Source organism: Telopea speciosissima, chromosome 8 (assembly GCF_018873765.1).
Source record: "Telopea speciosissima isolate NSW1024214 ecotype Mountain lineage chromosome 8, Tspe_v1, whole genome shotgun sequence".
Lineage (NCBI taxonomy): Eukaryota > Viridiplantae > Streptophyta > Magnoliopsida > Proteales > Proteaceae > Telopea > Telopea speciosissima.
The window spans coordinates 10,959,081-10,972,583 of record NC_057923.1 but is presented as its reverse complement, the minus strand read 5'-3'; the positions used below and the strand labels follow the sequence as shown (position 1 = coordinate 10,972,583).

Sequence of the window (13,503 nt, the reverse complement as noted above, 5' to 3'; positions counted from 1 at the left end):
CCACACTAGGCCAAACATAGCTTTTGTTGTTAGTGTGGTTAGTCAGTACATGCATAACCCTCACTCATCACACTTGGAGGCTATGTATAGAATTTTGAAATACCTGAAATCTGCTCCTAGAAAAGGTGTTCTCTTCTCTTTACACAATCACATGCATATTGAAGCTTTCACAGATGCAGATTGGGCTGGCTGTCCAGATGATTGACGGTCTACTTCAGGATATTGCACCTTTGTTGGTAGAAATCTTGTTACTTGGCAAAGCAAGAAGCAAGCAGTAGTAGCTTGATCTAGTGCAGAAGCAGAATTTCGGGCTATGGCTCATGGCATATGTGAACTACTTTGGCTTCAAGGGCTACTTCAAGATCTAGGAGTCTCAGTCGAACTGCCTATGTGCCTATACTGTGACAGCAAATCAGCAATCAACATTGCACACAATCTAGTCTAACGATCGAACGAAGCATGTTGAGATTGGCCGCCACTTTATAAAGGAGAAGCTGGAACAAGAAATTATTTGTGTTCCATCAGATGGACAGTTAGCTGATGTGTTTACTAAGGGACTTAGTGATACAGAATTTTGTTTCTATTCTTAGCAAGTTGGGCATGCTTGATGTCTACTTAGATTCTAGGTTTAGGAAATAAGAAAAGAAAAGAAAGAAGTTGGAGGAGGAAGAAGATAGCAAGAGAAGAGAGAAGAGAGAAGAGAATATTAGGCTGTAATCGATTGTGTTGGAGAGGCTTCTCCGTATACCATATATTCATTCAATCATAACTAATAGAGAATTACATCCACCTCCCTAGGGAGGTATACGGGAAATAAAGAAGAAAAAACAGAATTACATAATAAGGCAACTAGTAATAGAACTAGTTCCTAAACTACCCCTATTACATGACTTCTAACACTCCCCCTCAAGCTGGAGAATATATATCATGCATTCCCAGCTTGCTTAGGAAAGAGCTAAACTGAGGAGAGCCAAGAGCTTTAGTGAAGATATCCGCCAGCTGATCACCAATCTTCACAAAAGGAGCACAAATACAGCCAGAGTCTATCTTCTCCTTGATAAAATGTTTATCAACCTTAATGTGCTTAGTCCGGTCACGTTGAACGGGGTTGTGAGCGATACTGATGGCAGCCTTGTTGTCACAGTACAACCTCATAGGTCCTTCAATGTCAAATCCCAGTTCCTGAACCAGTCTTTTCAGCTAGATGAGCTCACACACTCCATGTGCCATAGCTCTAAATTCTGCCTCGGCACTAGATCTGGCCACAACATGTTGTTTCTTACTCCTCCATATGACTAAGTTACCTCCCACAAAGGTACAATAGCCAGAGGTAGATCTCCTGTCTGTAATGGAACCAGCCCAATCGGCATCTGTGAAACCTTTCACTCTCAAGTGGTTTTGCCTTGCATACAAGAGTCCTTTCCCTGGAGAGGACTTCAAATACCTCAGAATGCGATACACAGCATCCAAATGGCCACTCTTGGGAGCATGCATGAATTGGCTGACAACTCCCACTGCATAAGAGATATCTGGCCGAGTCATAGAGAGATAGATAAGCTTCCCCACTAGCCTTTGATACTTTCCCGCATCAACAAGAGAAGGACCACAGTCCTCTCCTAGTTTGTGATTCTGCTCAATAGGAGAGTTTGCTGGTTTGCAGCCTAACATCCCTGTCTTTGTCAACAGGTCAAGAATAAACCTCCTCTGATATATGTTGATTCCTTTCTTGGTCCTTGATACTTCTATTCCTAAGAAGTACTTCAAGGGACCCAGATCTTTGATCACAAATTGCTGTGCCAAGTAGCTCTTCAATCTACCTTTCTCAGCTGTATCATCTCCTGTGACCACGATATCATCAACATAGACAATGAGGGTTGTGATAGTACCATTACTCCGCTTGGTAAAGAGAGTATGATCAGCTTGGCTCTGGGAGTATCCATTCTTCAGAATAGCCTGTCGGAAGCGCTCAAACCATGCCTTTGGTGACTGTTTGAGACCATATAGTGCTTTCTTAAGGAGGCACACTTTCCCTTTAGCTGAAGGCATCTTGAAGCCTGGTGGAGTGTGCATGTGCACTTCCTCTTCTAAATCACCATGAAGGAAGGCATTTTTCACATCCAACTGATATAAAGGCCAATCTTTATTGGCAGCCAAAGATAAAAGAATTCTTATCGAGTTATGCTTGGCCACAGGAGCAAATGTCTCCTGATAGTCAATTCCATAGACTTGACTGTACCCCTTGGCCACTAACCTTGCTTTGTATCTCTTAATACTGCCATCAGATTTATACTTGATTGAATAGACCCATCTGCATCCAACTGGGACACGTCCCTTGGGGAGGTCAACAAGTTGCCAAGTACCATTCTTCTCAAGTGCCATTATCTCCTCAGACATGGCTTGTCTCCACTTTGGGTCAGACATAGCATCAATGATATTCTTGGGAATGGAAGCAGTAGAGAGAGCAGTAATAAAGGTAAGGTCTGTAGGAGAAATTGCATCATAGGAAACAAACTGGGATATAGGATTAGTACAAGTTCTTTTCCCTTTCCTAATAGCAATAGGAAGGTCCAAATCAGATGGAGGAGAAGAAATGTCACCTGATTGAGGAGGATGGATCTCAGGATGTAGATCTGGATCTGAAGAGGACTCTTGGTAGATCATCTTACTTATATTATGCAAGCTTTCACCTTTTTTGTATGTAAGGTGGTAATCCTTTTTTACCTTCTCTTTACCAGAACCACTTTCAACAACTAAATCTGTATTCCCTCCTGGTTGATCATCAACCTCAACCACATCTACAGTCCTATGTTTCCCAATGTCAAGTATAAAAGGGGATGTAGGTAGAGGAGAAAGAAAGAAATCATCAGTAGCCTGTTCACTCCCACAATTCTCCCCCTGAAGAGGATGCGAAGAAGGGACAAAGAAAGCGATAGACTCAAGAAAGGTAGCATCCTTGGAAATGAGACAGCGGCGGGAAGAAGGATGATAACACTTGTACCCCTTGGTAGTAGAAGAGAACCCAAGGAAGAGACACTTTAGAGCTTTGGGGTCAAGTTTAGGGCGAGCAGATTTGTTAATATGTACATAACAAATACAGCAGAAGACTCTAGGTGGAAAAGAAAAAACGGAGGCCTTAGGAGATAAGATGTCCAAGGGAGATTTGAAATTAAAAAGCTTGGTAGGCATACGATTGATGAAAAAGGAGGCACTGAGAAGAGCTACGGACCAGAAGGTCTTGGGGACATGCATGCCAAACAATAGGCTACGGGTGACCTCCAGTAGATGGCGATTTTTCCTCTCAACAACATTCTATTGGGCCGTGTCGACACATGCTAGCTGATGGATAATGCCATGAGTAGTAAAGAAGGTTTGAAGGCCACCAAACATGTACTCTCCCCCCTTTATCAGATCGCACAATTTTGATGCGAGTCTCAAATTGAGTAAGGATCATTTGATAAAAATTATGAAAGGCATCACAAACATCACTCTTATGCTTCAAAAGTACAGTCCATGTGGCACGAGAAAAATCATTAACAAAGGACACAAAGTAACGAAAGCCAAATAAAGAAGTAGTAGGGGAAGGACCCCAAACATCAGTATGCACAATATGAAAAGGAGCAACAGTTCTATTACCATGATAAGGATATGAAGACCGACAATGTTTGGCAAACATACATGATTCACATTGAAAAACATGAGAAGAGGCAATATATGAAAATAAGTGAGGCAATTGTTTCGTCATAACTACAAAAGATGGATGGCCAAGACGGTGATGCCATAACATAATAGAATCTACAGAACTACTATCATTTCGACCACACACATAGGAATGAGCTGTGGGCAAAAACGGATAAAAAAAGTAGAGGCCTTGCTCCTCACGTCCACTACCAATAATCCTCTTTGTCACCAAATCCTGAAAAAGATAGTGAGAAGGAAAAAAAGTGACACAACAGTTAAGAGATTTAGTCAAATGACTCACAGATAAAAGATTCAGTGTAAGGTTAGGGACATAAAGAGCAGAAGAGAGGGAAATAGATGATGTCACAGGGATATTACCCTCACCAGATATGGAGGAAAGGGAGCCATCAGCTACCCTAACCTTGTCCTTACCAGAGCAAATGGTATAGGAATCATAATAATGAGACGTACCAGTCATGTGGTCCGTGGCACCCGAGTCAATGACCCAAGACTGGGCAGCAGTGGAAGCTGAGGTGGAGACCTGCAAAGCTGAGGATGATGAGGATCCAGCCATACTAGATGTAGAAGATGTGCTCAATTGTGACACAACCTTGCGAACCATTGCATCCATAAAGGTGGAGTCATACTGTGGGGCATCAGCATCAGTCGCCGCTGCAGAATGAGCTCGAGCTCCCCCTCTACGGCCACCACGACCACGCATACCAGGAGGACGACCATGGAGAGACCAACACCTATCCTTGGTGTGTCCAGTGCGTCCACAATGATCACATTTCAATCTGTCTCGCCCAACTCCACTGGCACGAACCGTCTCCACAGTACTAGCTTCCTCACGGTTAGGCCCTGGGCCTCTACCACCTTCACGGGTGTCTCGAACAGAACTAGAATTGAAGGCTGACCACTCAGATGATGCTGGTGGTGGTGCCATAGTAAGTCGCCTGGTCTCTTCACTCTGTAAGTAACTACAGACTTCACTAAGAGAGGGAAGGGGAGACCGGCCTAACAGCTGGAGTCTAACTGGCTCATAGTTAGAGTTCAGACCACCAAGCAAAGAGAAGACACGCTCTTTTTCAAGAGTCAGATACACCTTGGCTTCATCCTCTGGGTTGGTCAAATAAAGGTCTCTGTAGTGATCATACTTTTCCACAAGACTAAAGAACGCACTGTAGTACTCAGAAATAGTGTTGTCACCCTGTTTCAATGAGTTGATTCGTTGATGGAGCTGATAGACCTTGGCAGTGTCACCAACTCTATCAAAGGCCACAGAGACACTATCCCAAATAGCTTTGGCTGTTTCCTTCCTTATAAACCTCCTCCCAATCTCGGGTTTCATGGAGAAGATCAACCATGTCATAACTGTAGAATTTTCAGTCTCCCATTTATCAAAAGTAGGTGAATCAGCTATGGGAGCCTTGATAGCACCTGTGATATATCCAAGTTTCCCCTTACTCCTAAGAGAAAGTCTCACAGAATGTGACCAATCTAGGTAATTAGTACCATCAAGCTTCACAAAAGAAATCATTGGTGAGTACTCTCATAAGCCAACGAGGGACAACATGAGGGGCTGTGAATCAGCATGCCACGTAACATCCGAAGCAGCCATGATGGAAGGGATTTGACAATAAACAAGAACACCAAAGACAAGTGGGAGTACACACCCAACCCAAACAAGCAAAAAATCCAATAAGCAGCTTAGGATAGCACATTGCCGAAGCAGTCCTAGCAGCAAATCTCTAAGAGGACTTAAATCAAACACTTCTAGTGCATAACAACAGCAGTCCAGCAGGCAGTCCCTAAGAAGAGGCCTCACAAAGGCTTGCAAGGTGTAGTAATAACTTCAAACAAGTAAAAGAGCCTCACAAAGGCTATGCATACACATCCCTCAACCCAGGGAGCATCAAACTGCAGCTCGAAGCAAGAAAAAAGAAGTAAACACTCTCGGGTTTACCTGGGCAGAACAGAGGATCCCACACAAGGAGCAAAACTGCTCATATAGCTTCTTCAATCAGCAAGGGAGATCATATCCACTCTCATAAGTGGGCTTGGACGATGCAAAAGGGCCAAACCAAGACACAAAAAGAATCCGAGAATGGCAGCAGCTGCAACCTGAAACTGAGCGTGGCGGAACTTGGAGCAGCAGCTGTGGGAGATCCAAATCTCCAAAGAAGCTTCAAAAGGTCTCAAGTAGAGCCTTCAATCATCAAAAGACGCTAGAATGAGCCTATTCCATATTCTTTAAGCAAAGTTGTACACAGAAATCTCCTCTTTGGAATCCTTAGACACAAAGGATTTCAAAGAGAAGAGAAAGAATGAAAACAGGGACTGAACATGACTCTCAAACCTTGAGTCTGCTCTGATACCAAGTTAGATTCTAGGTTTAGGAAATAAGAAGGGAGAAGAAAGAAGTTGGAGGAGGAAGAAAATAGCAAGAGAAGAGAATATTAGGCTGTAATCGATTGTGTTGGAGAGACTTCTCCATACACCATATATTCATTCAATCATAACTAATAGAGAATTACATCCACCTCCCTAGGGAGGTATAAGGAAAATAAAGAAGAAAAAACAGAATTACATAATAAGGCAACTAGTAATAGAACTAGTTCCTAAACTACCCCTATTACATGACTTCTAACAGTCTATGCACCAACTTGAAGGGGAGTGTTATAATATGGGTACAAGGGTATAATTGTCCATTAGAGTTTATTAGTGTTGTCAAGGGGTATATTTTTTACTTGTACTTCATAGCATCTATTATAAATAAAAAGGGCTTGTGTCTCATTGACATAAGTTCAATTCCACAAATCCATCAAGTAAAAATGTCAAATAGTGTATATGGAACAGAACCTTGCCGTTAAAAGTCATCCACTTCTGAAAATGAACCCATTTCGCAAAAAGCCCGTGTCTTGATAAGCAGAAATTTGCATTGAACACCAGAGGTGTCCAACACTTACAACTATGGATGCGTACTGCTTCTTTGCCGGCAAACACAGCAACCCCAGATGTTTTTTTTTTTTTTTGGGTTGTGTCGTTGGTGTTGTCAATGATCGAAGCTGACCCAAAACTCGCCCATGTCAGTTCTGTTTTGGGTGCTTCTCCAATACACATCTTTAAAGGGGCATTTCGGTTCATTTTAAATATCCATGTGTATTTTGGTAATTCAAAACTTCATATTGGATAATCAGGTAATTTTTCCTTTTTCTTTGGGTACAAGTCAGGCAAGTGGCTGTCAACCCTCAAAGTAGACACGACAGAATGCACTGTCCCATAGTTTTGACAGAAACCTACCACAATTAGATGGTTATATGGACAATATAACCACAAAATATGAGCACCAGCTGGCCTGCCGGATGACAGAAAATAAGCCATCCAGCCAAGCTTCACTACATGTCTCACCCAAAGAAACTGTGCCCACATACATATGCACTCCTGTCCATCACTTGGAATCATGAGATGAACTCATCATACTATCCATCTTTTTATTCTAAATGATGATAAAAATATGTATGGCTGTAGGAAGCCGCGAATATCTATTCTGTACAACTTTATCTTCCGTATCAGTCCACAAATTCCAAATATAATAGTCCATCCCAACATGAAATGCATGCATCACTAAAGTACTGTCTGCGCAGCAGTAGATTGATCACAGTACATGAACAATTAACATGAAAATTAGCATGGATGAAGATGTGGAAGAAGCAAAGATGAAAAATGTGACATGGAAGTTGATAAGGAAAATAAGAGTAACAAAGTAACAAACCTCCTTTTCATATAATGACACAAATTTTTTGAACAATGTTTCAGCCAACTGCATCAACTCAGGCCGATCACCATACGCAGTGTGAATATTTTGCCAAACCTGCCAAAGGAAAATGTACCGGGAGTTAAGAACTTTTAAATTTCAGAGATTATGAAACTTGACATATTAATTGGTTCACAAAAGATGTAATAAGCATAACTAAGAATATAAGAAATGAAATTGAACAAAGGCTATAAAGAACCAAAACCTCAAATGTCATGCTTTTGTTGTATTCAAAACCTACCATGGGTCTGCTAGGAAAGAATTCAAACCTGACCCAAAAGCCAATTGGGCATACCAAACCCAACCCATGTCCATCCTTAGGACCTACTCATTTACCAAACTAAAATTGCAGCAATCTGTCTCGCATACTTGCAAGGCCCAGGAAATTTAAATTATTGACTTAAAAAGTATCACAATGGTTGATCTGGGAGGTTGAACATAATACTGCATGCATCCATCATGATTTTGAGATTCTTGATCAAATTCACTGGGAAATCATTAATCATAAAAAAGCATATGGAAAATCAATACACAGCACATCATGCAAAAACCTTGCAAGTAGTCCCATTTGGACTGGACTAACCCTGAATACCTGAATGACCTGGACACTTCAATTAGGAGCTACACATGTGTCCTAGATTGGACACCAACAAGCCATAGACTCTAGAGTCTGTATCCTAGACACCAAATGTTTCTTTAATTGCGAAGATCACTCATCTGAAAGCTTTTCAAGGAGATGTTTTTATTGCATTCACACCTTTTAGAAAGAGATGCTCATTTAAATTCTTGTTTAGGAGTAGGAAGTATGGCCACTTTACTAATAGTTAAGGCTCGAAAAGGATATGTTTTAGTACCACCTTACAAGAGAACTTGAGGTAGGGGATTCTGGAGAGCTAAAATAGTTTCTTACAAATTGAAGTTACTAGGTCCAAGAAAAGGTAACTTCATCTCTCAAAGTAAATATGACTTTGATCTTGTGAAGGAGACTGATATAATGGGTATAATAAACCTCTTAATATATCAATTGAACAAAATCACAAGTTAGAGGAACTGAGGAAACAACATCCCACGTGATGCTGAAAGATACAAGAGACTTATCAAAAGGATCATTTCCCTCATCAATCATCCGGATGTTGCAAATGCAATTAATGTGATGATCCCCTTATGCTGAATAGTTGTCAAGGCGTCGCCTATGCTTTGGTCGACTTGGGCGCCTTGGTCGCCTAGGCGGGCGTCTTGGACGCTTTGGTCGCCTAGTTGGTGTCGCCTTGATTGTTTACCCTCTCCAACGCCTTGGATCACCTACCCGCCGTGACAACTATGCTTAAGCATTATCCAAAAACTTCTCATCTACAAGCAGATAAAGAACTTCTTAGGTACCTAGAGTTCTAGCACAAAGGTAGAACTTCAGATCTATGACCGTGGTATTTATGTGTTTATATGGCCGAGGAGGTGTCTAAAGAAGTTAGGCTACAACTTCTGATACCAAAGCCACCATGAAACATGACAGAATCACAGACACAAAGGTGGAAGAACATATTACCAAGGAGAAGCCGAATGTTGGGCATATATGAAACCAATATGTGAAGAATGTTGACCAATTAGCCAACATCTTTGATTAGAGAGATTAATAGTTCTAGTTTTTTAGTATCACAGAATGCTGGGCACATTTGATATATGCACGAGCTTGAGCAGAAGCATTGAGACATTATAGGAATCTCTGAACATTTTGTATCAACAAGAGATATATAAAAGAAATACAACATTCTCCCCCCCCCCCTCTCCCCGGTTACCCTTTTTAACCTGCTTGAAGTTGATGCAGGCAGCCAGATGAGCCTTTTTCTTGTTTGGGTTTTCAGTCATTTGGGGATTATTCATATAATGGGTTTTATCTTATGGGCCTTATGACGGACCTAGGTTGTTGGATCTTAAGAGTTAAGTCTTCCATTTGTGGAGAAGAAGTGATTAAAATTGCACTGGTTTGTTCACTCAAGTTAGGAGTCTCGTTTTATTCTTAATGGGAGTGTTAGTTGAAGTTAGGTCAAGTCTAATTAGGTTTGTGCCAAGGCAATGTCTATAAAAGAGAAAGAATTGAATCTATGGCTACGGAACAACGGAAAAAAGGGTTCTCCCATCCATAGTCCAAAAACTCGCCGAAATCTAATTTTGTTAATTTCAACATGTTTGAGACGAAACAAGAGGTGTAACCCAGAATCAGCACTGATGTGCCGAAATTTCGCTCATTTTGGTCAAAATTTCGATCATTCGGCCGTTTGCCCCCCAAAATGGCCAAGCAAAACTCTTAGAAAAATACAGTCTTGGCGAAATTTCGGTATATCGTTCATTTCGGTCTAACCGAAACATAGTTGTCAAGGCGTGGCCTATGCATCACTTAGGTGACCGCCTTGTCCAGACACCTTGAGAACTAGTGTCGCCTTGGTCGCCTTATTGCTGCCACCTTGCAACCAGGCCCCCTCCAACGCCTTGGTTCGCCTAAAAGCCGTGACAACTATGGACCAAAATGGCCTATCGAAACGAGATTTTGATCTATGCTCCCATCAATGGTTGATGGACAACCATTGTCGCTCCAGTAACTTCTTTCTACTCCCTATTCCAGTTTCTTCATCAATAGCTGGATTTTCTACTTGGACTTTTGAAGAAATTGCCTAGAAGCATTGCTCCATCATCTGTTTGATCAAAGAAGTTGGGACTTTTCAAGTTTTAACTTCCAAGCTTAATAATTTATCTCCAGGTTGAAAAAATTGATCAGGGAAGGCTTTATATTTCAATAGTCTTGGATCGGAGTAAATTTAATCCTGAAAATTTGAAACTGGCAGAACTTAGGTCTGAAAGGAGAGACCTAGAGACTATGCTCAATCACGTACTTGAGTTAAATTTTAAGGTTCATCTTTTCCATTGAAGACGATTCTCAGGTGAGCACTGGTTTCAAATAATTTGTTTTGAATAGGTTTAAATGGCGAAAGAGATTCCATGTAGCCAACCCCATTTAATTAGGACAAGGCTTCATTGAGTTGAGTTTGTTCAAAATTTAAAAACTTGTTGCTGATCTAGGCTAGTGATTAAAAAAAAAAATTTAATTATATTACGCTTTTTGGATCTGTTGCTTGTAGATCTCAAGAAAGTTAGGGGTTGGCCACAAAATCCCAAGTTTCATTGAGTCTGGATTTCATGTGCGATCTTTGGACCAACCTAAGCACAAGAAAATTTACTGGAAGATATCTTTCATCTTTTTATAACACTATTATTTTAGATTATTTTGTTCAGTTGGAAGGCACACGCCCATCACGAAATTTACTGGAGGGTATTGTTCCTCTCGTCTCTTACAGTATTATTTTAGATCAATTTTATATGTTGGAATGGTGTTGTACCCATAAGGAAACTAATTTGTGTTTTAACCTTTACCCCAAATCAGTAACCCCATAAGATTAGGCTGATCAGAATTAATCCTACGACACACATTTTGACCTGCTCCAGATAGGAGATGTCAGAATTTTAATATAAAAAAATGCTTCAGCCAAGTTGTGCTACTATTTGTAATCCAGGGATTGAGTTTTGTCCTACCCTGCCCAAGTTGTGGCCCAATTGCAAGTCAAGATGAACAGAAAGCAGGAAACAAGTAACAGAAAAAAATACCTCGTGAACATCCTCAAGGAAAGCTTCATGTGATCCACCATAAGCCCCAACAGCCAATCTCAAGTCAATAGTCCTGAAATCCAAAGGACGAGATACCATAGCAGGAAATCCGAGAATGCCTTCATCCTCATTATCATTAGAGTTTAATAATGTCGTTCCAAGCAAATTGCAGAAGACTCTGTCATCATCTTCAGCAGCAGCACGACGTAGAACACTACGACACTGTTTCATAATCATATCCGAAATGCTAATTTCTCTCCTTTTCCTTCTAACCTTAGCAGGTTTATGCGGTATATTTTCACCGCACACATTTGCCAGCACAGAGATAACAGCTTTCTGTAACCAATCAACAGGAAACAGCACCTTACATTCAGCATCAGGTTTAATGAGAAGATTTTTTTTTTTTTTTTTTTTGGATGGGGTGGGGTGGGGGGAGGGACATTCTGAGAGAAATTAATCTCTGAAAAGAAAATAAACAAACCAAACATGTAAAAATTATAAAAGTCCTCAAAGAAGAAACATAACAAACATAGAAGATTTCAGAAAACCCTTGAAATAATAGGTGATTCATAAATGCAAATAACAAGGTGCAATGAATGATCAATACAGAGAATATGCCGGATGGGAAAAAGATGTTGACACAGTAAATGGCTAGTAAGAGTCGTAAGACAACCTTTCAGAGATAGACTGGTGCTTACGAGATTTAGGTTTTTCTTTATTTTCATTGAACCAAGAAGTGGGATGAACAATTCAAGTTTATCAACTTCTTGAAGTTAACCTTGAAAATTGCACAGAATGGGGAAGACAATCTTTAAATAGTAATAATAATCAAAGGAACAAAACCACATCAAATTATAAGAGCATTAGAGATACGCTTAAAAAGGAGAGATAGAAATTTTTTTTTTTCACATGCCTTTCATTCCAAGGTTGAAGGAGATAAATAGCTCCTCTCTAGGGAATGCTATCAAGAACATGCCTTCACACACATACAAAACTCCACATCATTGTAGACATTTCCATACCCCCAAATGTCAGACCCAAAGGTTGTAAGATACCTCATAATCCGTTGTTATAGGATGGAAGGAGGGAGAAATCTAAACTAAATCTAAAATATGCAATTTCATGAATTCGATATTGTAACTTAGGGGTGGCAATCCTCAACCAAGGCCACCTCACATCAATGAACCCACACCCTAACCCAGCGTGAGTTGCAAGCCAAATCAGTAAATATAGGCCTGGGCTTTTAATCAAGAAAATATAGGCCCGGGCTTGGCTCCGGATCCTTGGCCCAATCGTTAGCATAACCCCTCAAACCCAGCCAAAACCCACCAAACCTGCCTAATTCCCATTTACAATAACCAGCACCTAATATAACACTTATTTTATTATTTAAATTTTATACACAGGCCACCTGAACCTGCTACATTATAAATGGACTGGGCTCAGGCATAGGCATACCTACCCCTGAAAATTTAATAAAGGGTTCAGGCCAGGCATAGCTCAAGATGTCTTGCCCAAAACCACCCAATTGTCACAAGCAAGTCAGTAATCCAACTAAGAGTTGAGCCCAGAGAATACCATGTGGACAGATCGAATAACCATTCAATACCCAAATACAAGACAAATGTCAGCAAATTCAGAGTTCAGGGCGGCATCATTTGTCCAGAAAGTCACAAATATTAATCAGTATTTGGATGCAATTGATGAAAATATACATACTTCGAATCACACATGACCCATGCAAAGTACAAACAAATAAGATAATTCGGAACAGGATCAGAGCTACAAAGCTGAAATACGAAAGTTTATTAGGAACTCCAGAAAACACACTGAAGGATGCAGAACAATCGATTTCAGGATCCCAACTTGGCAATGAAGTATACACAAAACTAGTGAACTAATATACCACAGTGGGTGTACATGTGCTTTCCCATATAAAAAACACACATTTACTATCAAAGTATCAATAGGCAATTATTCACAAAAAAGGATTTTCACAACCACAAAAGTTAGGTGATTTTACAGTAGAAATGCACCTTTGTAGGCCCAGATGCATTCCCCTTGTACACTTCTTTACTGATTGAATGCTCCAAGATCTTCTTTGCCCATTCCGGAGGACCTTTATCCAAAGCTTCATAGATGCATTTTCTAATCCTGGTTCCCACATTTGTAGGCAGCTTTCTCACAGGTTCCAGCATCTGTGCCCACTCAGGAATATTACCATCATTCACAGAAATTGTTTCACTAGCACCTGTTGCATCTGAATCTTTGCAGTCCACAGCCCAGACATCATTTTCTCTCTTCACAGAACCACAAATGTGTTTTGTAGCCTCTGCAAGCAGCTGATAATCACA

At 40.6% G+C, this 13,503-nt stretch overlaps 1 protein-coding gene across 1 annotated transcript in view; it reads right to left on the bottom strand.

Moving 5' to 3' along the window:
- LOC122670675 (methyl-CpG-binding domain-containing protein 9-like) overlaps nucleotides 1-13,503 on the bottom strand; it is a 45,773-nt gene that overhangs the window by 17,910 nt on the left and 14,360 nt on the right. Inside the window, exons 5-7 of the mRNA XM_043867635.1 lie at nucleotides 13,186-13,491; nucleotides 11,150-11,485; nucleotides 7,454-7,552 (exon numbers count right to left, since the gene is read on the bottom strand). Of these exons, the coding sequence (XP_043723570.1) occupies nucleotides 7,454-7,552; nucleotides 11,150-11,485; nucleotides 13,186-13,491 (741 nt within the window). The remainder of the gene's footprint in view (nucleotides 1-7,453; nucleotides 7,553-11,149; nucleotides 11,486-13,185; nucleotides 13,492-13,503) is intronic.